Source organism: Octodon degus, unplaced genomic scaffold (genome assembly GCF_000260255.1).
Source record: "Octodon degus isolate 3935 unplaced genomic scaffold, OctDeg1.0 scaffold00048, whole genome shotgun sequence".
Classification (NCBI taxonomy): Eukaryota; Metazoa; Chordata; class Mammalia; order Rodentia; family Octodontidae; genus Octodon; species Octodon degus.
Genome location: NW_004524624.1, coordinates 2018541 through 2044753, shown reverse-complemented (window position 1 = coordinate 2044753; position 26213 = coordinate 2018541). Strand labels below are relative to the sequence as shown.

Genomic DNA, 26213 nt, shown 5'->3' with positions numbered 1-26213 from the left:
CCCATGACTTTGCACTTGCCAGGCAGGTGCTAATGCTGCTGAGCTTTTTTCCCTGGTCCATCACTAACTTCAATAACACAATAAATATAAAAATTGAGAATAGGTTTTAGAAATTTAAGTTCCTAGCATACTTTGTAAAACATCAGAATAAAGGCTATTAAAAATACCTTTACCTTTCACCTAACAGAAATAAGAGGACATTGCACAGTATGCCCAGGAGGTGAGCCAGGACTGCGAGAGAGGCCACTAGCAACAGGGAGGATTTCACTCTCCAAATAACCAGACTGAGGTAGAAGCCCAAGAATCCCACAAGTGGAAGCCTCCCATTTCCCCTCTGACTTAATTGGGACTTCACAGAGATAAAACAAACTTGCAGATGGTCTATCATTTAGAACAACAGAAATGGAAGCAATACTTTTCCTAACAAAACACAAATCCCATGCAAGACACCCTGCTAGTTTAAGGTTCTATTTCAATGAAAAAGGGTTGAGACAGACAAATTACTTAGAGCAAAAATGCAATTTGAAGTTCATTCCTTTGTCAACAAAATTGCTGTATAATTTCTAAACTTCTCACAGAAAAGCAATTAGCCAGCAGACATGTCTGAGTCCCAGAGTACCTCTCTTTTCTATGTCTGCAGGAGAGAATTTCACCCTCAGGCTCTGCCTCTAGCTACATCCAGGCCTTGGTCTCTCTGCAAATCACATCACATCTGGCACATAAATACAGACTGCTACAGGAACACTTGGTTGTCTACTGCACTGGCATTTAATGTCCAGAAGAGAAGGGATAGCTAGGATGACTAACTCCTGGAGGACAGGTCTTCCAGTCTTCCACACATTTCTCACTGAAACACAGAAGCATATTTTCTGGCTACAGTTGAGGGACGAGCACAGTCCAGTCAAGTTCACATCCTACGTGCTGGGGTTTCATCTTGAAAGCAGGCAAAGCTCTCCTATGTTCCCCAGTCCCCAGTCTGGGAGACCAGGGAGTCATGGCACAAACAGAATAGCCAGATTTCTTACAGGAAAATCTCTTTGTTCCTCTGGGCTTTTAAGCAAGGGTTTTTGACAAAATGCAACTTGATTCTCCAGAGACACTGAAGCACCTGTAGTCACGAAGCATTTTCTTTTCTTACAGGTTTATCGGATAGGTTTCAGATTCGTCTGCTCTCCTCTTTTCCTGCCCACATATCCTTACATACTAATCTAGCCATGTAACTGTGCCAATATAAGAGAAAAAGACAGATAAGTGCAAGAGACAGAGAGAGAGAAAATTGAGCCACAAATTTCTCTACAGTGCTACTCATCTGTGCTCAGTGGCCAAGGGGCAAAGGGGAACTGGGGACACAAGGGGAAGTCACAGGGTAACTGGCTAAATAGGGTGCAAAGAAGACATAATTTGCTTTCTGTGTGAGACTGGGGGCTCTGCATTCACACTTGGCAGACTGCAGTACATTTCTTCCATCTTCCCAAAGGCCACCTAGTCTCTACTCTGTTCCTTCATTCCACCCACATTAACTGAGTATTTGTTAGCACTGAGGCAATGTAATAGTTTTGGGAAAATTTGGTAAATGTTCTAGGAACACGTTACCAAGCCAGGTTGAGAAGACAACCCCAAGAATTACGCTGAACACAAAAAACCCTGCCTCCCAATATGTGTCTACTGAGTCACTTCTCTATGTGGACAAGACAAGCTATTCATTGTTTATTGGGCAAGGGAGGAGAAGGGAGACAAGGGAAGGGGAGAGACAGTGAGAGAGAGTATATAATATTATAAACATAAAATTAAATCACAACTGTAATAAAATACCAAGAGAAAATGTACATGGTGCTGTGGAGATGCATAGCAAGGGGCCCTGGTCTGGCTTGGAGCACTGAGGAGCACACTTGCAGGGATGTGATCTGGGGGATCAGATGAGCACATCTGTAGGGATAGGATCTGGGGGATTAGGTCTAAAGGATAAATAGGATTTCACTGTAGGAGTGGGATGGGAAGGGCAACATCCAAGACTTGCTCCCACCTCAGAGTCTCTGCTCATGCTGGCCACTGTGCTGCAAGCCCTGTACTCTTGTTTTATGAAACTCAGTCATCACCTTCCCAGGAGGATCTCCCTCCCACCCATGGCCTTCTACTGTGAGCTCAGGGTGTTCTGCACATGCCAACTTCTCTTTTGCTACAGAAAACAGGGACTTGTTCATATTTCCATCTGAACTTGGCATTCCCTAAAGACAGCCTCTTAGTTTAGCAGATTTGTATATATCTATTGCCTAGAAAGGAACAAGCATCTAGCACATTTCTGTTGAATTGAAGAGATACCTGACAAGATAGATGGATCACTGTAACTCTAGCTATTCCCTAGAGCTTGCCTGACCCTTTCAGACGTGTACATTTATATATATATATATATATATATATATATATATATATATCAATAGGTGGGCAGTCAGCAGCATTTCTCAATGTAGGCCCATGATCCTGTTCTCTCCTTGCCTGCCTAAGCCCCCAGCAGCATAAGGAGAAGAGACTAAATCTCAGAGGATGAATACGAGAAGTATATGATGTTATCCTAAGTGTGTAGCATAGCAGGGAGCCCCCAGTAGATTCTAGATGTTGTGCGATTATTTATCAGGGACTAAAGGAAGCAGGGTCTTTCCTAGATATGGAGAGATTCCGAACCAAAAGACACTCAACAGTCCCCATAGCAGTCAAGAACAGCAAGAACTCTGGTGCTACATCCTTTAATCTTTCATTTACAAATGTTTCTTGAGCATCTACCATATACCAGGCTGTATTCTAGAAATGCAGCAGGAAAAGACAGACTGGGTCCTGTTGCCATGGAGCATATATATAGTCTTGATCGGCAAGAGATAAAAATGATTTCCAATATAGGCCATTGGTAAGAAGAAGGCAGAGCAGTATACTACAAAGGAATGGAGGGAAAGCTGGCCCTGCTATGTGGTGCTCAGAGATAGATGGTCATTGAGGTTATGACTTTTCAGCTAAGGCCTGAGTGATGAGGTGTTGGTCATGGGAAGTTCAAAGGGAAGAGCATTCAAGTAGATGGAAAGGTGGGATGAGCACCCTGTGTTGGAGGCAGACAAATATGTGAAGTGGACTAGAGCAGAGTGATAAAGGGAAAGATATTGAAATACATAACAAACAGGGGTCAGATCCTAGGGAACCAGGCAAGGCTATCATTCTGCAAGTGATGAGCAAACACTGGGCTGTTTCAGCTGACCACTACTTAGTCAGGACCTCCTCTGTGAAGAACAAAGTCTACATGCACATGCTAAAGGAACAGAGACACCAAAAAAGAGGCCATGAAATGGTTCCAGGGCTTGAAGACAGTGGCCTGCTTTCAGTGTCATGGAAAAAGGAATGGTGGCAAGCATTGAGATTGGGATATATCATATAGAGGCAAAGAAAACAAGATTTGTTAATCAAATGGTTAAATGGGATGAGAGAAAAAAGAGTCAAAGGAACTGCAAAGTTTCTGACCTCAGTCACTGGGTAGAGTGAAAAGCCCAAAGATTTGGGGTGGCACTGGAAGCTGAGGGCAATCAGGAGCTAAGTTTTTGCCATACTGATTAGCAGATGACAAGTAGATTTTTTTTTTTTCCAGAACTGGGGATTGAACTCAGGCCCTTGTACTTGCCAGGGAGTGCTTATTCCCCTGAGCAATTTCCCCGGCCCCAATATATCTTTTTTTTTCCTTTCTTGGCAGAACTGAGGATTGAACTCAGGCCCTTGCACTTGCCAAGCAAGTGCTTATTCTATTGAGCCATCTCCCCAGCCCCTGAGAACCACAAATTTTAATGAATAGGACTAGCAGGCCACCCAAGCCACTGTACTCATATACCATGTTATCCCTCTTCACTGTGACTAAATCAGGAAGTGCAGTCTTTTTACATAGTGATAGAACTGCCAGAAGATAGTAACAATTTGCACTCAGTGAAGTCTGGGTTCAGGTTCCAACACTGTCACATAGGCAAGGAACAACCTTCTTGTGCGTGTCAGTGTCTTTAGCTGTAGAAACGTCAGCATGATCCTGCAATGTGGGATTGTTGTGGGGAAGGGATTTACTGGTGAGTGGTCTGTGGCTAGGGATAACCCTGTGGCTCTGATGTTAATCAGATCCTGATGGCAAGGGGTGGAGTGGAGCCTGTGCAGTTCTCTCTTACCATTAGCTATGTGTATCCTCGGTTTGATAGAAACCTTATGAAAGAAAAAGGCCTGAGAAATTCCCAAGGAGTACAGCAATACTGTTATGAGTGACTGAAATGGCAGGTCAAGAAAAATGACAGCTACAGGGATAAAAATGTGAATCTACAAAACATGCAATCAAGAAAACCTGTGAGCTGTGAAAACCAAGTAACCTCAGGAACCTTTAACTGCTTCCACAGTGTACTGTTCTGTGCCAACAGAACAGAAAAATTTGGATGGGTGGCAGGCAGGCAGGCAGGAAAAAGGAGTGCTCCTTCACTGGTGGGGTAGGGATATCCAGGATACTTGATTTCAGAGGACAGCACCAAAGATATGTGAAAGAAGCACTTTGCATATATGAAATGGTAATGGGGTAGTATATGCAGGAGCCTCCCCAAAGGGGGATCCTGTGGTACACTATCCTCAGCCTCTGCCTAAAGAGAACCCTGAAATTGCTCAGCCCTATGCTATCTTCATTTTCCAGGTATGGACATTCCTCTTTCCAGGCAGCTATAATAAAATAGTGACAACTGCCCAAGGCCAACAAAACAAAACACAGAACAAATGGACATCCACGTCAAGCACTTTGGTGTGAGGTACTTAGGAGCTGGCATCACACCAAGGCCATGAAAACAGGGAAGTTATCATTTTGGGAGACCAAGACCTCCATCTCATCCCCAGTAATCCTAAGACTCCCCATTTGGGACTCTGCAATGTCTCCCTGGACCAGATTTCTGGAGAGCCAATCCTCCTGAGAAGAGAAAGAGTCCATTCCAGGGAAGGTGCTAATACAGATAGAATGAATGCAGGAACCCTGGAACTACTTGGAACAAAAGGAGATGGTAACTTGAGGATAACACATCACAACAGCAGGGCTGAATCCAGGAAATCTATGATGCAGTCCATGTCATTATTTGTAATCACCTGTGAAGACAGAATTAATTAATCTCTCCCTAATTAATTAATTTAGGGAGATTTTTAATAAACCCTAAAATCTCCACCAAAACACTTCTAGGCTTAATAACAGAATTCAATAGCATAGCTAGATACAAAGTCAACAGTAAAAAAAAATCAGTAGTATTCCTGACACCAATAACAAACTCACTGAGAGAGAAATTAGGGAAACCACATATTTCATGATAGCATTAAAAGTGGCGGGGAGAATACTTAGGAACCAATATAAAGAAGGAAGTAAAAAACCTTTAGATTAGAAACTAGAGTAATTTTAAAACTGGAGATCAAGGAGGACATCAGAAAATGAAAAACAAATAACCCTTCTTCTTGGGCAGGAAAAATCAATATAGCAAAAATGTCCACACTCTCAAATTGTTGCATAGATTTAATGCAATCCTGATCAAAATACCAAAAGCATGTCTCACAGAATTAAAGAAAATAATCATAAGATTTATTTGGAACAAGAAGAGACCTAGAATATCAAAAGCAATTCTGGGCAAAAAAAAAAAGCAAGGCAGGGGGTACACAATGCCTGACTGCAAGGTGCTACAAAGCCACCTTGATGAAAACAGTATGGTACCAGGAAAAAAAAAAAAACCATACGACAAATCCAAGGATAAATGGAACAGACTAGAAAACGCAGAAATAATTCCCAACACAATCAGCTACCTTATCTTTGACAAAAGGGTGAAACACATTCACTGGGAGAAAGATAGCCTCTTTAATAAATGATGCTTAAAAAAAAAAAGACTGGCTTTTGTTTTAGAAAAAAGAACTAGAAAGAACTAGACCCATGTCTATCACCATGTACTAAACTAAAATTGAAATGGATCACAGATCTACTTAGAAACAGAAACACTAAATCTGATGGAAGATGTAACAGGTAGAACTCTTTGAGACATGGGTACGAAGACTTTATAAACAAAATTCCAATGACACAGGAAATATAAAAAATCAACAGCTGGGATCTTGTCTTATTAAAAAGCTTTTGCACAGCAGAAGAAACCACTAACCAAGTGAAGAGACAACCCACAGAGTTGAAAAATTGTTTTCCAGTTGTTTGTCAGACAAAGAACTAATATCTAGAATATCTAAAGAACTCAAAAGAATCAGATCCTCAAAACTTAAAGACCCAATCCAAGAATAGGCATCACACATGAATAGACACTTCTCAGATAAAGAAGTGGAAATAGCAAATGAATATATTAAAAAATGTTCAACACCACTGGTCATTCAAGAGATTAAAAAAAATAAAATAACACAAGGTACATCTTACTCCAGAAATGGTGGCTATCATCACAAACTCAACTAATAACAAAAGCTGGGAAGGCTATGGGGGAAAAAAGAACTCTCTTCACTTTTAGTGGGAGTGTAGACTGGTACAACCACCAAGGAAATCAGTGTGGTGAGTCCTCAAAACACTGAAGCTTGCGGTTCCACTGGATCCAGGTATTACTCTTTTTGGTATCTTCACAAAAGAGTTAAAAGCATCATTCCACATCTGTACATGCACACCTACATTTATAGCAGCACAACTTGTAATAGCTACATCTTGGGAATGGCTCAAATGCCCATCAACTGATGAACCGATCAAGATCTTTTTTACACAACTGAGTACTTCTCTGTCACAAAGAAGGACGACTTTGAGCTATTTCTAAGTAATGGATATACCTTGAGACCACACTTAAGTGAAATAAATCAGCCACACACGATCAAAGATCACATGGTTTATCTGGTGTGGGAAACCAAAAATATAATATGGACCAAAATGTATAATAGATATTGTAAAATAGGAAGAAAATATTCCCATGGGAAGGGGAGCTATGGGGGAAGGAAGGAAAGAAAGAATAATGTAAAAGTAAAAATTCCCTATGATGAATGTTAGCTATGTATATCTAAAATGTACCAATAAAATTAATGCATAAAATAAAAATATTTAATATCTCATTTTCTTGCTATTTCTAATAGCAGCCAACATTTACTAGATTAATTTGAGACTATTCTCTCACATGGGCTTTGGGAAGCAGAGCAAAGCATGGAAACCTGGTTTCTCCATGTTGGGGTTAACAGACCACAGAACTATCAACAAAAGCTGGCTCTGTCTCTGCCTCTAGCTCTGTCTCTCTATGACTCTTATCCTAAGGGGTTTGATCCTTAGGCAGCTAAGTTAGGTAGAAATACTATAGGCAGTCAGACAGGACTGGACCCTCGAGGCAGGAAGTGTAGCAGATGAGAAAACATTACAACTATGGTTGGCAGTACATTTGTTGAAGCCCAGGCTTCAAGATAAAAATAGAATGACCAGGCTTGCATCCCTCCCCAGGGGATAAGATAATTGATATCACCAATAAAGTCTAGATATACATCAGTGACCCTGGTGGGTGACCAAGACCCCCTAATCTCATCTTTCAAAGAAGTACTTTGTTCTCTTCATGTATACTTGCTACTTTCCCTGCTTCTCAATTGGATCAATATTACCCAAGTGGCTATACTTGTAATCTTACTGATTTATTATAGCTTGTAATCTTATTGGTTGGTCATAGTTTTGACCCATGTGATGCCCAGCTTGTGATTCTGCTCTATGAAACATCCTTTGAGAAGTAGGGTCATTGGCAACCCACGTTCAGGTCCCATCCTGCCTATCAGGAAGTATTTCTCTCAAGAAAGTTTTCCTACTCTTAACCTTCTGTGCATAGCACAATGGGTGGTACATGATAAACACTGCATAAAGAAGCATTACTAGCTAGTGTTTATATGGATTTCATTGCTTTGACAAATAGGGAAAACATAGAGGAGCTGTGATATGATGCCCAGATTAAGTGGTAAAGAGACCTTTTGTTAGAGGTTCTGAAACATATCCCATGCCTCTATCCGTGTGCACAGAGGGGCTGTCTTTGCTGGAAGTAGGGTGGTGGGATTTCTCAGCAGAAGGAGGCCTAAACCTAGTTTTTTGCCCCTGTGCAACATGGAAGAACTGCAACAGATTGTAGTACAAGGATGGCTGGCCAACAACGAAAACTGCCAGCCACTGAGTTTTACTGTAGGACCATGCCTCAAAGGTATGTGGCCTTTAGTTCGCAAACTTCATCAAAGCCTTAACAGCTGTTCCCAAATGCTACAAAGTGTAGCCATCTCAATTTATGCAACTTAGCAGCCTCTACACATGCTGAGTGTATCAGATGGGCTCAGTAGGTATCTGACAAAGAAATAGTGGAGTAGGGACGGAGTGATGTCACAGTGAGCCCATAGACATTCCTACCTGCAATGCTGGCCAGGTTTCCATTCATTTCCTAGCACCTCCACCCATGCAACACTGTTCTAAACTCAAGGCCACCCTGACTCCACTAACAGGAAATCGGCCATTCCTGTAATGCATGCTGGCCTCATGCTCACCACACATTAGACAAGTGAAAATAAAACTACATTCTATCTCACACCAACAACTTGAGCATCTATCATGGTGGGGGCTTCTGAGGAACCAACAGTAAACAAGAAAATCTTTTCCACAATCAATGCTTGCTGCAGAAAATTCCATCGACAGGAGGTCAGTGTGGTCATTATCACCAGTACCACTCCCATTGTTCAGGAGATGGAATAATTTCACCTACTTGGGAGTAGGAGGCAGAAAATAAAACAGCATCAAAGCTATTAGGGCCAGAAAGAAGACTGAAAAGGGAGCAATTAATACTTATGAAGGGGTTATCTATATGTGAGACATGCCAGACATTCTCTACCAACTTAATATGGATTAACTAATTCAATTTTCAAACACACACACACACACACACACACACACACACACACACACCCTTTGAGATAGGTATTACCATTATCCTTACTTGGCAGATAAGCAAAATGGCACACCAAGAAGTTATACAACTTGTTGAGTCTATGGCTTCTAAGCCTAACCAACAAGCTCTGAACCCCAACTCTTTGATATGCCAGTCTTCCTGTGTCCTCCCACCCAACACTTCATCCTGCCCATGCTGCTGCCTCTTCACCTGATCATAAGTTTTCTATGCCTGTCTTCTCTGAAACCTAATCACAGGACCAGTGACCAGCATGGACCCAGCACAGAATGGGTGACTCTAGTGGCTCTACAGAGGCCACTTGAGAACAGAGTACCAAAACAGGCCTCAGAAAACCTACGATTCCTTCTAACTCTGAGGATTTGGAGATCAAAGGCATGACTCAGGGCATGGAGCTGGCACTCCTGCAGACCCAGAAGACAGAGAAGCCCCTTACAACTACACTGCCTTCAGAGGGGCCACCTCCCTTGTCCTCCTATCATCTATAGGATCATTGGTTTTGTTACAGAGGTCATGACAAATACGTCATTCTCTGTTCACCTGCACTGAACTTATTTGTCTTGGAAACAGTCACACACTTCACTTAGTTGTTTTTTTTTTTTTCTTGTCATGCAATAAATATTTGCTGTCCTTTCTACCCAGGCAGGTTTTCTCTGAAAGGTCACTGGTTTGAAGGCTTCCTGGGCCACTTTAGAAGACTCACTATGCAAACTCAGCCTCTCCCTGGTTGATTCTTGTGGTTGTTTCCCAGTCCCTCAAGACCTTCCTTTTCAAGGACAGGGCAGAAGGGCTCCATCAAGAAGGAAAAAAAATGATTTTGTCCCTGAAAGATGTTAACACCCTGGACACATATCAAACAATGAGAACTTCTTAGGAAAGTAGAATCCAGAGTGATGGAGTGTTCAGAGTCACTGGGCATCTTTTTTAATCCTTGAGTTTTTCACTGGAAAACATTTGAGAAGTGTCAACTCCATGGGCTGCCATTACTCAAAACAAAGTGGGATCTTTCTAGATGATGGAGGATGCTAGTAAGAAAAGTGAGGAACATGAAAACAAATGCAAGGAGCAGAGGAAAGCGCAGCTCGCTGGAACACGGTCTGGTTTTATTCTTAAACAGCCTTCTTGAAGCATAGTTGATAGATAATATACATAGTTAAAGCACATAATGCACGTAATTCAGGAAGCTTTGATATAGGATGAATATATTTTTTTTCATTAATCTTCATTTTAAATATTTAACATTGAGATAATAACTAGAGATAAAAGGTCTTCTCTCAAAATTTAGGAAAATGTTTGATTTAGGAAACATTCAGGATATGCCAAAAAAAAAAAAAAAAAAGAAAAACTTTTTACCTAGTAACAAAACAAAGCAAAGCAAATAAGCGCTTCCCTGGCAAGCACAAGGGCCTGAGCTCAATCCTCGGTTCCAAACCAGGATATGAAAAAAAAAAAAAAAAAAAGGAAAAACTTTTTTCCCTTTGTAGTGCAGCAATTTCTTTTACTCTTGCTTGATCTGACCCCTTTTTCTTTCTAAATTATTTCAAAGTAACCCCCTGTGTTATCTGTAATCCATTAGAGCATGTGTGTGCTCTTTATAGTTAACTATAATACTATTGTCATGTGTAATTTCTAGCCTATACTCATTTTTCTTTAATATCCTTAAAATATCTTTCTATATAAAACTCTTTGGATGATTTGTATCAATTTGAGTTCAGCTAATGCTCACATAACATTTGGAGGCAGTATTTACTACTTCACCTTCTTTCATGCAAAACCTGTGTCCATTTTCTGGCCTCAAATTACCTCACAATTCAACTTTGATTTTATACAGTCTCCTTAAACTGTTCACCTGCGCAGCACACCAGGTACATGGGAAATGAGGCTGACTAGATTTAGGTTCCATTTCTGTTGCCAAAACTACTTTACATGGGGCTGGGGATAGAGCTCTGGGGCATAAGTGCCTGCCTGGAAAGTGTAAGGTCCTGAGTTCAATCCCAGGTACGAGAGAGAGAGAGGAGAGAAAGGAGAGAGGAGAGAGGAGAAAGGAGAGAGAAGAGAGGAGAGAGAAGAGAGAGAGGAGAGAGGAGAGAGGAGAGAGAGAGGAGGAGACAGGAGACAGGAGACAGGAGACAAGAGACAGGAGACAGGAGACAGGGGAGATAGGAGAGAGGAAAGAGAGAGAGAGACAGAGACAGTGACAGAGAGACAAAGATGGAGAGAGATGGAGAGACAGACAGACAGAGACAGACAGACAGAAGAGGCAATGTCAGTTGCCCAGCTAAGTGATTCTCTGACTCATCAGTGGGATCAATGCAGTATAGGCCTCAAATTTAACCCTAACCTTTAGTCCATTAGTGACATAAATTCTGTCTACCTCAGTTGGATTACAATGGGTTAGCTTGTTGACTTTTTTTTTCAAATTATGTTGGTAGTTCCACATTTATTAACGGCTTTTTACCTGTAACTTCCATTTTGGGTAGGGCTTCAGGGTTTACCCTGAAGTATTGTTTGTACAGAAAGAATGTATACATGTGTAATTATTTGAATTATAAAATTTAAAATAAAGACCTGGAGCCCAGCTTCCTTACCTATGATGAAGCTGTTTACATTAAGTTGTTTTCATTAAGTTGTAAGTTTAATGAACTCTTTTTTTAATTCTAGACATCTCAGATTAATCTGGTAGGTTTTGATGATGTATCATTCATTGCTTAAGTTTTAAACTGCCTGAAACATGTTGAACCTGTGAACTTCATTTATATTCTACATCTCAGAAATTCACCACTTACATTCTTGTGGGCTTAATTCTGCCATTTTTGCTGCCTCTTGCACAGGGTAGTCTACTTCCTTCTATGGTTTAAAGAATTATGAGTCATGTTCTGCAGAGTTTTGAGGGAATCCTTAAACCATGGGGTGTAGCCTGAGTCCACCCGTCTCCCAGGAGGACTTGCTCTTGTTTGTTCCAGGCACCCTGGTACCTTCCCGACCGAGGACCACCTCAAGCTTCCTTCCCAGGCAATAATCAAGAACTTTTCGGGGACTTTCTCCTCTCAGATCATGTATTCCACCTATATGTTACAAACTCAATCACTGAAAGAAAATGTGCATTATAGGCTGGAGTCATGTATCAGAGAATTTTCACTGTCTCTAGCCTACTACATAGCTCAATACACAGAGACAAGTCCAAGAGATATAGCCACCGCTCCACAGAAAGGAAATACCTGGTGCTTATCAGAGTTCCTAAGAAAGAAATAGTCTACCTTTGCAAGAAGGGCAGAAAAGGCTCCACGAAGGAGCTGCTTCTTGGGTTAACCCGTATAGTTGAAATCCCCAGCCCAGAGCTATTCCTTTTTATGCATGGAGGGATGCGAAGAAAGTGGGCTCAATTCAGTCTGTGCTGTCACAATGCACTGACACTCAAAAATTGAGGCTGGAGGCATAAGTTAATAGTAAAATGTGTCCCTGGGTTCAATTCTCAGCACTAAAACAAATAAACATAAAATGATGGTATCTCTTCTGTTCCTTCCATACCTGTCTCTATTTGATGCCAGGATTTGGGTGTTCATTAATTCACACTCAAGAGGAAACAGGTAGCTGGTCTAGACAGCTGCCAGTAAGAAAGGGCAGGAGAATGCATAAGAGATGCTGGGCCTTGCTCACAGGCCCCTTGGGAGCATCCCACCTTCACTAGCACAAGCCACCTTTTGGTCCTTGTGCTGGGGAGAGTAAACAATAAGCCTTTTGAATGAGCTTTATCTGGTTAAACTGGTCAGGGTTCCAACTCCTCTCTCACCAGGTTTTTCATTTGGTTACTGAAGCACACAACCTGCCTTTGGGAAGGTTTGGATTCCAAAGCAGTCCTCAAAGCCTTTGGAGCAAAACTTGGGAAAAGTCATTCCTTTTGACTAAGGATCTCTTCTGTGGATGGAAGCCTGCTGCTATCAGTGGCACTGCCAGACCTCACCGGGCAGGTCTGCAGACGCCGTCCTTGCCCAGGGAATGTGTGCCTGTCTTGTGCGAGGCATGTAAAGATTCCTGTCTTTCATTTGTTTCAGAAAGGTAAGGGAAAAAGCTGCTCTGGTAAAAAGTTATCCATTGTAGTTATCCCTTTTGATATTCTATTATGATAATACTTCATGGGACACTTTTATCCAACTGAAGAATAAGGAATTTCTTAAGTTCCTCATATAATGTATAAGACCTAGCCCAAGACTTAGAAAATGCGCTGTGCTTTTCTGAGTTCTAGGTATATCTGGTGCTGAAGTGCACTTTTGGAAAACGCTAAAAGAAAATGCTGGAAGACGTCTATCTGTACGCATATGACCAGTCTGTCAACAAGGAATACATTGTTTCTTTTAAAAAGAAAAACAAAAGCAACATGATCATGAACTTAATTAAAGTTGTCTGTAATGATTTAATTAGATTTATAGCATTGTGCATATTCATTCTAGCCAGGGACCTTTCTGTCTTTTTAAAGATGGGTAGGTAGACATCTCACTTTCCAATTTTACCTAATCCTTAACTTCATCTCCTGTTGAGGGGAGGCCAAGAATCACCCTGTTCAGGTAATTGCTTTATCAAATGGCTTAATTGTGGATTCAACAAAACAGACAACAAGAAGGTTATTCTTCCTAATGTGTTTTTAACAAAAGCACAGACTAATTACATGGCATTCTACTCAGGGCATTTGAGAAAAAGAAATGAAATCCTATTTTTCAAATCTTGGTTCAACACATGTTTGCATATCGAACACAGAAATCAGCAGTAAAATAATTAGTTGAATTCCTTCCTTCTGTTCCAACTTCATGACCAATCTGCATGCTGAAGTAGTCGGCGTAAATCCTGGAGGTGCATTTTCACCACGCACGCACGGTATCTACACATCTGTGCTTTCCAAAAATGTCACAGTAACTATTTTACCTGAAAGTTTATCCTCAAGAGACAGAAAGGGGGCTGGTGAGATGGCTCAGTGGTCTAAAGCACCTACTTAGAACAAGTTTAGCAAAAACACATGGACCGCGGTTCAATCCCCAGCACCACATGCCAGCCAGCCCCGCCCCCTGGTGGGCTGAGCTGGCCACACACACACACACACACACACACGCAAAAATAAATAAATAAAAATTAAAAAAAAAAAAGAGAGACAGAAAGACTCTTATTTTGGCATGTCTAAGAAGAAATAAAGGTTGAATAGAACTGAGGATAACTCTGCCCCACAATCAGAAGAAAATACTACAGTAGCAGGCCAGAGAGTTTCAAAGAATTTTGAATGAAAATGACTACTTTATTTTGGATGAGCTTTCTCTTTAAGGAGACAATATTCGTGGTATAAAAACTTGTCTGAATACCCTGCTGTAAAAGTCTTTCCTAGATATACATATGGTTTAACACCAGCTCAAATTCTTGTCATTTAGATGAAGGTTTCAATGAGGCCAACATTTTTTTGAAATTTTATGATTAGTAGGACACTATTTTTTAAACCTCATTCCAGGCTGTACTCATTACCTCCTTCCTCTGTTGCTAGAATGTCTCATTGTGGTGCACAGTGAAAGGCAGGGTGAAGAAACTCCTGTGATACAAGCAAGCCAATAATAGGACCTCACAGCCTGGATAAGTCACGTGACTGAGGATGGCCAGGGTTCAAAATGTGTCAGTCAGACAGACACTATTTTTCTGTGATTGGAACACACATTGGTAAATTTCTTGGGATTTCTACTTTGGGAACCAGAGCATCTGGGGCTTTAAAAATCCATATTCTCTCCTGAGGGGACAGAGCCTTTTTCTTGGCAGAATGAAGCCAAGCAGAGAAGCAGACAGTGAGAGATAGAAGGACATGAGGTAATGATTGGGTACTTACCCTTCTATCTCCGAGTCCAAATACCCCAGGATACTTTGTAGCTTTTTATATCACAGATTTTCTTTCTTCTTTTAAGTAAAGTTTGATTTGTATGTTTCTGCCACTTGAAGTCAAAAGCACCCTCGTGATGCAATTGGGATTTTACATTGCCTTTCATGTGGTTTTTCACTAACAGAAGTGAAAACTCTATAGTCAAACTGGGGTGCAAATATCTACTCTGCTATCTCCTAGCTGTGCTGAATTTGAAAGAGCTTTATAGCACGGCTTTGGCATCTGTATCTTGGGATTAATAATAAATAGCATCTACCTTATGGGTTTGTTGTGGTTAGATGAAATGATATGGAAAATGCAATATTATTAGTACAATGCCATAGTATTGTTTTCAATGCCATAATGCTTAACACACACTTAATAATCACTGTTGTTTATTTTGTCACTGCTGTTGCTATTATTATTTAGACATTACTACGGCAGTGACTGCTAGATAGCCCCAGCAGCTAGTCTATTCTAGTATAACTTCAAATGTGGATGGACAAACAGCTGGCTCGGGTAAGCACCTCATGTCCCAGCAGCCTTTGCAGCTTGATGTGGCCCATGGTTCTGTTCTGCCCAAAAGATGTGAGCAGATGTGGTGCTCGTCCCTTCTGAGGTGTATCTCCTTTTCTTCCTTCCCTCCCACTGACTGGGTTCATCAGCCACCCAGAAGCACAACAACTCCAATTACAGAGAAAGACAGTAACTAAAAGGATCCTGGCCAGCAACACTCTGGAGGCAGCATATCAGCCACAGGCTACTTCTGTGTGAAATGTTTACAAGGGAGAGAAATGAACACTGGTCCCACAGAAGCCTCTGTTTCATTTTTCTTCACAGCAGCCAAACTCTTTACCCTAATTCACAATTAATATTTTAGATATTACTCACACTTGCTCCTTCCAAAAGTCCTGTGAGGAAGAAAAGGGGATGATCACAATTAAATTAGGGCAAGAACTTTAAAGTAATGGTAGAGGGTTTTCATGCAGTATAAAGCAATTTTCATTATCAAATGATATTTGGCTCCCCAGACTAAGGAAACAAAAATATAAATGAACAGGGTTTAAGGGGGAAAGGCAAAACTGGGACATCTGCCTTTGTGGATTTGTTCTACTACTTCAAACTACTAGGTGCATAAAACAAAATTGCTTAAACTGGACTAGATGCCACTGACTATTTCTCCAAAGCCATAAAACCATGACTGTTGGCCTTCTAGAAGGAGCAGAAAATCAGAATCATGGAAGTTTCTACCCGAGCCCCTTATCAGAATGTTGGTGTATACTGCAGTCTATCTGCCACAACTCTTTCCTCTTCTACCTGAGAGCCTACCTGGATGCAAGCAGGAACAATAACGTCCTGCCTCACACAGTGCTGCCCAGAAGCAAGCACTTCACATCTTGCCTCCTTGCTGCCACCCTTGTTCTCAGTGCCTTTAACATTGCCACCACTGAGCTCCAGCCTCCTGGGGCCCAATGTGCAAATGCACACCTCACACCATCGGCCTCCCATCTCTTTAGGTTCTGCTTCAACAAAAGCAAGGCTCTTGCTGACATGCCATTGGCAAGTGAACACCATTCTCAAACTTGAGGACCAGGATGGGAGTGGGGAGCAGGCTAACCCGAAGCATTCTCCAAACGCTAGCAGACTCAGCTACGCTGAAAACTGCAGCAGAGTAGCCATGCAGGAAATCTCTCGAAGTCTGACGTGCTCACAGGGCAGAAGTCTGGGGGAACCGAGAAGATGAGTGAGCTGGGAGCCATCTGGTACAATCTCACAAATCCACACCCTCAATTGGCTGCAACCCTCAGAATAACCTGTTCTCGGGAAATGCCGGCCAGCGGAGAGTGCACTTGCCAAAAACTTCAAACATGACCTTTTCTTGGTAGCAATTGTTGGAAACTATTAAGATGCCTCAGAAAAAGTAATCTCATCTTCAATGACAATATGTGGAAAGAAATGGCAGTGCTATGAGGCAGGCAGTGCTTGCCCCGTCCTCCCTGGGCTGTGCACACTAGGACTGGGAGGGAGACATCATCCTCCATAGCGGTTCTTAATTCCTTATCTCTCTTCTGTGTCTAGACATGAATGAGCCATTTACTAATTGTTTAACAACGATTAAGAAGTAAAAAAGGGGGTGGGAAGTGAGAGCAGATGGATGCGTGTGCGTGTCTGCCAATTCCCATCAGCCAGGCTGACGTTGGAGAACAGCACTGCTCTCGGGACAGCTAGCAGCGCTGGGAGAGTCCTCTGATCAGACTCAGCTCCGGGTCAGGAAAGGAGCAGCCCCAGCCCCAATATGTGGGTATGAGGCATGTGGGTACATATTAGAGAAGGAAATGCAGTCACAGGAGGAACCCCCAGTGAGGAGACCCCCTCCAAAACCTGCACCTAAGACAGTGGGGACCTCCACCTCAGTCCTTCATGTGCTCCTAAATCCCTAGCACCACATCAGGTGGGCTGCTATTTTCTAAAGCAGCCTCCCCTCCAGAGGGATCATCCCTGAGATGGTCCACGGAGCAGAACTTGGGCAGCCAGAGGAGCAGGGCTGCTCTAGTCACAGAAGCAAGACCAGCAGCTGGAGCAACATCTCCTGGGCCCCACTCCTGTAGCTTCTCACATTTCTATGTAGGAAAAAAAATTACACACACACACGGAGGATAGCTTGAATAATTGTACTGTTCGTTTCTGTTGAACTATTGAAAGGAAGAGTTAATACTTAATTTTTCTTCTTTTTAATTTGTTTTGACTAATTGTACATTCTTATGTCTGGCAACGTGAACAACTAATTTGAACACAACAATATGCAATATGACAACCATTGTTGCATTCCTGTAATCTTATTTAGTGAAATCCTGCATCATTTCTAATGTTTATTATTTTTATTCTCTTTATAAACAAAAAAAGAAACAGAAAAAAGGAACAAGGAGAGGAAAGGGGCTCAGACTCCCAGCACTGTCCTGATGAAATCTTAAAGGTACTGGCAGAAGGAATTTCTTTGCAAGTCCAGCCAGGATGGAAGTGATAGAAGAGCCCTGCTCAGCTCTTCCTGAGATGACTTTCTATATTGCAATTGAATATTTGCCCAGCCCAGCTATTGCTCATTCAATCTTCTCTAGACTACTTTCTACTGACCCTGAAGCCACCGCGCTGGCCCAGATCTCGCTTATACTGCACCCACATAGGCCCAGCCCCCACCACACACACAGCCACCTGTCTCCATCCTGGCCCCTGCATTCCTCTCCTACACCACAGTAAGCAAATCTAAAACTACAGCTTCTTAATCTGCCCTCCAAATGTCTTCAGGCAAAACCCAAGCCCCTTTCATGTGCTCTTTGAGGTCACGTTGAACGTGGCCCCTGCCTACTTCCATCAGCTTCTTTCTGCAGTTCGTGGACCCTTGTCCTCACTCCACAGGTCACTCAGTCACACTGACACTGCAGCACTCTCTGCCTGAGGCCTCGCTTTCTTTCATCTCTTCCAACCCCTCTTTCCTCTGTTGGAATGGGCACACCTGAGCACACTTGCTCTGGGTGAGTCTTTCCCACCTCAATTAGGCCATTACGTCCTCTAAAGAGACTACTCCCACCTCCAAACGGGTTGAAGTGTCCCTGCTAGGTGCTTCCGTGGCACCCTTTCTGTCCCTTATCTGAACACCTACTGCATTCATCCACTTTCTGTCTCTGTAACAACATATGCCAAGCTGGCAATGTACAAAGAAAATGGGTTTCTTTAGTTCACAGGGCCTCCTGGCCACAAATGCATCATGGTGACAGACAGCCTCATGGTGGAAAAACACACAAGATGAGATCACATACTAAGAGAGGAACACAGGGAGGGGCTAGGTTTTTGGTTTTTGGTTTTTTCTTTTCATAACAACACTCTGAAGAGAACTTAATCTGCCATCATTAATTCCTCCCAGGGTCAGTGCTCCGAGTAACATTATTCTATATGATGCCTCACTTCTCAAGGGTCCCCCCCTAAATACTAGAAATAGACAACCAAGTCTCCAACACAAGGACTTTTCTCAGACAAGCCACTTTTGAACCACAGCACATATTTTAATGAAAGTAGATTGCTTTCCAAGTTATCTACCTACCTTCTTTATAAATTCTAGGAAAACTGGGACTTCGTCTTTTACCACATCCCTAGTATTTGGCACGCTGTGTCATACAGAGTATTGAAGAATTCAATGTTTCTTTTTCTTTTTTTTTTAATGTTTGCACTATGTCAGTTTCCCTGGCTAAAAGAATGAGGCATATAGGGACTTCAAGCAATGACTGATGTGAGTGACTTGGGGTGAAAGCCATGTCTAGGTTCCAAGCCTACCCCACACCGCACAGTGAGCTGCAGCTTGGCTGTCATGTGTCAATTCCAAATCTGCACTTTGTTTTCTTGGGTTGGTCTTCATACGCTCTGAATAAACACTTATTGTCACATAAAATCTTGCACCTGTCAGATCAAGACTGTGTGTGTTTTCTTGTATACTTTGAATCTATAGGAATCAGAGCTCTGAGTGGGGCCTCTGAGAGAGACAATGAAAAAGGTCTGCTGTAGACCAAGTCTCCTAAATGCAGCCCTCAGTTCTGGAAGCCTACCACAAATCAAGCCCAGCGTTCTTGTCCAAGGAGGCCTGTGCTGCAGAGGCCAGCAGCACAGACAGACCAATGTGTGGGCTCTTTCACCTGGCCCCAGCAACCCCATACCCTCAGACCCATCTAGAAGGATAAGCAATCCACCTAGAAAACGGTGATTATTCATCATGGGATGTAGCCACCCCTGCTGCTAATGTGACGGGGTATATTTTTGCCAAAATTAATTTTATGAATCTGACTTAATAATTTAAATTACCTCTGATTACACATGCACCATGGTCTTCATTTCCTAACACCAATGATCCAATAAACGCCATGTCCCCAAAGAATGATTTGCCCATAACATTCAATGCATTCACATCTATTAACCCAGCATCTACTAGTATCTCTAATACTTTGTGATGCAAAAAGATCATTTTGAACTTACAAACAAGTGGTCATGTATTTAGACAGAGTAACCAAAGCACTCCTGTAGTGAAACTGACCAAACTGAAACATATCAACTGGTAGAAAGCCTCAACGAGTGTCATGGGAGTTTAGAACTAGGTTCTGCTTCCGAAAGTCTGAGCAAACAGCAACCAGTTTTACCAGGTCATACTTGATAGACTGTGTTCAGCAAGAGAGTGCAAAAGACACATGACTAGGACTTTAATGCTAAGAACCAATACCATTCTCCACTGCAAGGCTTTCCCTTCAATCTTTCTTGTTTTAACCTCAAATGGAAGTGAGCAGATTATAGATGTCTAGACCAAAGAGCACAAATTTCTGATTCTTCCATGGGCTTGTCCCAGGGGACCTTGGCACACCATGCTGTGGCTTGGATCTTGAGTGTCCTCCAAAGGCCTGTGTGGTGAAGTCTTGGTCCCCAGCTCATAGCATCCTTGGGGGCTCTTTTGGAAGTGGGGCCTGGTGGGAAGAAGCTAGGTCACTGGAAGAATACTTGTGGGGGAGATACTGGAATCCCAGCCCCTTACTTTCACTCTGTTTTCTACCTGCAGTGAGATGACAAGGTCTCCTCTGCCTTTGAGATCCTATTACAATGTGCTATGCCATAAAAGGCCCAAAGCAGCAGGTCAAAGAAATTATTGAAATCTCTGCAACTGTTAGCCAAAGTAGACCTTTCTTTCTCCTGATAACTTGAATATCTCAGGTATTTTGTCACAGCAACAGAAAGCTCAGGAAAACATTGCCTGTGGAGAATGGGAGTAGGAGACCACAATTTCTGATAAAGTGGCTTTATCTCTCTTCTTACACTCTCAGAAAAGAGCCAAGTGGGTCTGGGAAATAGCTGTCAGTCAAGGTGGCACAACTGAACAACACTACTGAAATAGCATGGTTCTGCTGGGGAAAGGCTCTGCAGGTTCTGCACAGTGCTGTGTGTAGGCCACTTCTGTGAATAATCAGTCATTGCAAAGGGCTCTTTTGAATCCCAGTCCTGCCTCTTAAACTAGCTATTTCCCAGCAGTTTGAAGAAGCAACCTGCCCAAACGCAAAAAGCCATTTCCCCAGCCTACACTGCTGGGGGCCTTGGCCAATAAACATCTCCAGAGATAATCCCTGGGCAATCCCTGTTGTGACATTTCAAGTCAGCACATCTGACAGGACATGATTGACCCTTGCAGTGGAGGGGTCATGAGGAGCTGGAATTTAAACTACTTCAGGGAATGAGAGATAGGGGGAGAGGACAGGCTTTACCTAGGGATTGAAGTACAATGTGCCACCAATTCAAAATAATTCCTGTCCTTCACTAACATGTAGCTCATCTCAGATTCAGGCTTGAGGATCAGATGGTTTACTCCACTGTTGGAGGAAATAATTTGAAGTCTACAAACGGAGTCGTCACAAAGAGAACAGCAGTCACACTCTCTTCCAGAGTTCCAGACTATGTGTTTAGTTAGACAACTGGGCCCAGGATGGGGATGGTTACCTTCTCATCACTAAGCTCTGCCCAGTCTGTTCCCTCAAGTCCAGGACGGGTTGAAGGAACACAGCCCAGAGCCTCCCCACCGCTTCTCCTAGAGCCCTTTGGCTCCTCTTGGGGCAGTGCCATTGAACACCCGTTACTCACTTGGTGGGGGTCAAGATGGCCATTATCTCTGCTTTCAGGATTTGACATTTTTAAGGCAACAATAATGCTCAGCATGTCACAAGCCTTGAATTTCTGTACCATCACCTACATTTCCCTAAATGTCCCCTCTTAGACTATTCTCAACATCTTTCCTCTTCCCCTCAAACACGCCTTTGCTCTCACCACTACAGCCACATGGGGATCCTCACAGTGCAGGAAACACACCCTCTGCATACTGCCTGTCCCATTGTGATCTAGCTGGAATGTGCTTCCCCTTCTGTTCAATTGAAAAACACCTTGGCAGAGAAACTCTCCCTCCCCACACCTACAGTGTAGGTCTCTCTCTCTCTCTCTCTCTCTCTCTCTCTCTCTCTCTCTCTCTCTCTCTCTCTCTCTCAGCATCAGCTCTGCAGTACTTACTAAGTCAAAGGCACGTATTTACTCGCTGGGTAACAGTGGTGTTTAGGTGGAGGGTCAGCTTGATCAGTTTTGGGATCCACCCAACAGACTGGTGGAATGCACCCCAAGGAGCACCTGGGTCATGGCAGCATGGCTGTGAGGCCTCTGGCCGGCCCTCTGCCCCTTCTGCTCTGGCACTCTCCCCTTGCTCTACTTCTGGGTTTTCATGAGCTAAGAAGTTTTGCTCTACTCTACACTCTGCTGTGCTGTCTCTGCCTTGAACCTAGCCAATCACGGAATTAAACTGTAAACAAATTAAATCTTTCCATCTTTAAGTTGTGGGTGTTGTATACTGTATCTCAGTGATTCTAAAGCTGATCAGTATAGTTCCTTGGGCTGCGAAGATAGCTCGGCTGTCTAAGCACCTGCCTGGAAAGTGCAAGGGTCCAGGCTCAACCCCTAGTACTGGCTCCACACCAAGCCAGCTACTGAAACAGGGTGTGGTGGTGCACACCTGTAATCCCATTGCTGGGGAGGCTGAGACAGGAGGATCACTATGAGTCTAAACTGCATAGTGAGAGCCAATATCAGATTAAAAAAAATACAGTCCTTGTTTAATTCTGTCTCCCCTATGAGACTGCAACACCCACGTGAGCAGGAATGGTTTCTGTGTTATTCACCATTCTCTCTCTCCCAGAGGTTTCATGGCACAGGAAGAAACTAGCAATGGGTGGAAGTTTCTTCCTAGGAGTGACCCTAGAGTAGGGTGGGGCCAGGTCCTGGGGTGCTTTCATAGTAACAATAGAGAGTCTGAGCTGAGTTCCAGTGGCAAGAGGAAAGCTTTCTGAACACTGAAGCAGAGGAGAGATGTGAGTGTTTACTCTCTCTTCCCCTATTTAGAAATGGACTTGAAGTCAGGGCAGGAAAGTTGTAGTTATGAGGGATCCCTCTATTTGGAATTCAGCTTCCATCACCTGAGAAGTTGTTAGAAATGCAGAGCCTCAGAGCTTCCCCAGACCTGCTATATCTGAATCTATACTTCTTTAAAAAAAATTCTAAAAATCTTTTATTTATTGGCATGGCATGTGGTACGGGGATTGAACCCAGGTCCTTGCGCTTGCCAGGTAGGTGCTTAGACCACTAAGCTATCTCCCCAGCCCCTGAATCTGAATCTGCATTTTAACAGGACCTCAGGCAACTGTCCATTCACCTAGCATCTAGGTCAGCAGTGGCGGAGCTATGGCACATGTGCCACTGTAGGCACGCAGAGTCCTTTCTACTGACACACAAACCAAGTTGTCCCTGCAGCCAGCAGTTGTTTTTCTAAACCAATACCTTGGAATTCAGCTTCCGTGCAATGTTGTGATACATAAGCAGGTCTTGCACTGCAGTCTGGGATTGACCTCTGAAGAGTTCTCCAGCCACAGAGAACTGTGCAATAAATCCACTCTTCCAGCTGTGCTTAAGGTGTCAGAAGCAGGCACCAGCACTGCAAGCAGTTCTGAACTTTGATTCCATCAGAAGAAAAGAGAGGAAGTGAAGCGGAGGGAAGGCTGAGGTAAGGGGCAGGGCTACTGGCCATACTGCGATCTCAGGCAGAGGAGCTCTAACTTGCAAGGCAGGGCCACAGATGGAGAGGTAAGGTTTACTGACTCCGACAAGGAAAGCACCACCTTTTTTGTCTAACATCTTTTTTCAACGTGTTTAAAACTTTATTAGTACATATTTGCCATGCACAGTGATCACCTTCACCATAGGGAGTTTGTACCATATTAGTGTGTCCTGATTCTTCTTTCCACATTTCTTTCCCCTCTCTTCAACCCTTTTCTGCCTCATTTACAAAATCTTTGTCTGCATTTTTTCCCTTCCATTCTCTTTCTCAGCCCCTTTGCCCTTCCTTCCCTTTGCCCTTACCCTACTCCCCTTCCCATTTTAACATGCTTTTCCCACTTTTCTGATATCTGTCCTCTGTTTTATAACTTATTTACCCTTTGGGTTTCTCACACAACAGAAACAGTGAGATATTTAAACTTGCGTGTCCAATTTATTTCACTTAACATTGTGGTCTTGAAGTGTACCCATTTACCTAAAACTGACTCAGATACCTCCGTAGACTAATGTACCTGCTTAGGCAGAGCTCAGTGTGCATGCCAGCCCCACCCCGGGGCGCGCTAAGGTGAAGATCAAGACTGGGCATGGTGGCACACCTCTGTAATCCCAGCGCTTGGGAGGCTGAAAACAGGAGAATCACTATGAGTCCAATCTATGTAGTGAGACCCTGTGGACCCTGTAGAAATACATAAGAACAAAATTTTAAAAAGCTGACTGAAAAATATCCTTCTCTAGGGCAGAGCAGTACTCCATTGCCTATAAATAGCACATCTATCTCTTGGTGGGCATACATGCTGTCCCAACATTGGACCTGTGCATCCCTGCTGCAGCCCAAAGTAACCAGAATAAGCCCTTAGGAAAGCCAGAAATGAGACTTCTTCCAGGTGTGTGGCATCTCCAGGGTGTGAAGACTGAGGGAAGCTTCACTGAGAACAGAAGCTGTCATCCACCTGGCAGCAGGGCAAGGGCAAAGGTAAAGGGAACCCCAGCAGAAAAGCCCAGAACCCACACAGCAGTGTGGCCAGGGGCAACCAGGGTATTCTCTACTGCAACTGGCTGCTCAGAGACTCCACTTAGCAAGTGGAACCTTAAACAGAAATAGCAGAAAACAGATAAATCTCAGGAGACATGCAGCCGCACACCAGCTCCTTCAGTGCCAGGTCTGCAGGGAGTATTACCATTTGTAAGATAAGAGAAGGAATTAAGAAAACTTAATTCTATGGCTCCCCTTTCTTACTTCATTACCCCAATGAAATGTAGCCACTCTCAAATGCAAATCAACAAAGCTATCCCAAGAATAAGGTCTGATATTCCAAGAACAAATTCTCCTCTCTGTCCTCCACTCACACAACCCCTGCCTCCTAGCTATAAATCTTACAGCGGGATCCAGATGTCTCTTTACCTCCTCCAGTAAAAGTATGTAGACCCACCTCACCTTGGCTGCTTTCACATAAACCACTTGGTTTGTCTTGGTGTGATCTATGCTAAACTGGCCAGTCACTGCACTTATCTCATTTAACCCATAATACTAGGATGCCCTGATCCCTCCAGAGAAAGAAGCCATGTTTTATCAGGCCTACACAGCACCAAATGGATCTCAGATGTTTCTAAGTATAGGTCAAATGTAGAATGAAGTTAAATTTCTTCTTTGCATGTCAGCTCACAAAGCAGCCTCCTCAGCCTCTCCCTGGGCTGCTCCCCATGGCTGAGCTATCCTGCCTCTGTCTTTTGAGAATAATGCTACCTCACCTTCTAGAGGGGTCCCAAGATTCACTTCAGGATAATGCGTCACTGCCAGAAGCAAGCTTCCCTTTAAACCCCAGCCAGTCCAGTTACATGAAACATAACATTTTTATCTTGCCACCTATCTTGCTATCTAGCAATTACCTGAGTCTGTTCATGTGGTGTTTTCTTAAGGACAAGGCACAGAGCCAACCAAGTGGCCCACACCCCTGTTTTAGCACAGAGACTCAACAAGCAGACCTGAAATTCTTTTGATGACAAAAAACACAACAGGAAGGACCAACCTTGGATGTGTAGGTGTGGCCATCAGAGCCGCAGACCATGGCCGACTGTGCCACAGGACATGGCTTGCACTTGACCAGATTCGAAGGTCCAACCCAGTGCTTGTGGGCTACATTTGCCTTCTTTTGCCTAAGGGTGAGAAAAAGAGTGGACAAATTAGCTGGTCCTGGTCCCCATTGTCTTTTGTATAGGTTTCCAGAAACAAAGTTATATAAATGAACAAAGAACTCCTCAGACAGGTAGAAAAGTCCTGCACAACCTTGACCAGCACTCTTATTTGTTCCAATCACTGACCAGGGTGGAAGATTTGGTCTCAAAAGCCTACTTTCTCCCAATCAACAGATGGAACAAAGAAACAGCAGTTAAGATGTTGACAAGATTACCGATGTGAAAAAGACATTCACGATACACTTTCAAAAACAGTGAGTGAGACCGAGTCCTAGCCCAGGTCCGGTGAGTGTGTGGAGAGCTTCCTGCTACCCTGTGCTGGCAGGACTGGTCCCAGACCAGGCGCAGAGTGGGCCGGACCCTCTCCCAGCCCCTTGGGCCGCCTCACCAACACTCCGCAGTGCCTCCCCCACCCCGCCCGCTGAGTAGGATTTTCTGCCGAGTTCCGGGAGCCCCCAGACCCAGTCCTAGCCCAGGTCCGGTGAGTGTGCGGAGAG

The 26213-nt window shown here is 43.3% G+C and overlaps 1 protein-coding gene across 1 annotated transcript in view; it reads right to left on the bottom strand.

Annotated features, from left to right (window-relative positions):
* Spock1 (SPARC/osteonectin, cwcv and kazal like domains proteoglycan 1) overlaps positions 1–26213 on the bottom strand; it is a 570527-nt gene that overhangs the window by 128292 nt on the left and 416022 nt on the right. Inside the window, exon 5 of the mRNA XM_004632236.2 lies at positions 25551–25677. Within this exon, the coding sequence (XP_004632293.1) occupies positions 25551–25677 (127 nt within the window). The remainder of the gene's footprint in view (positions 1–25550; positions 25678–26213) is intronic.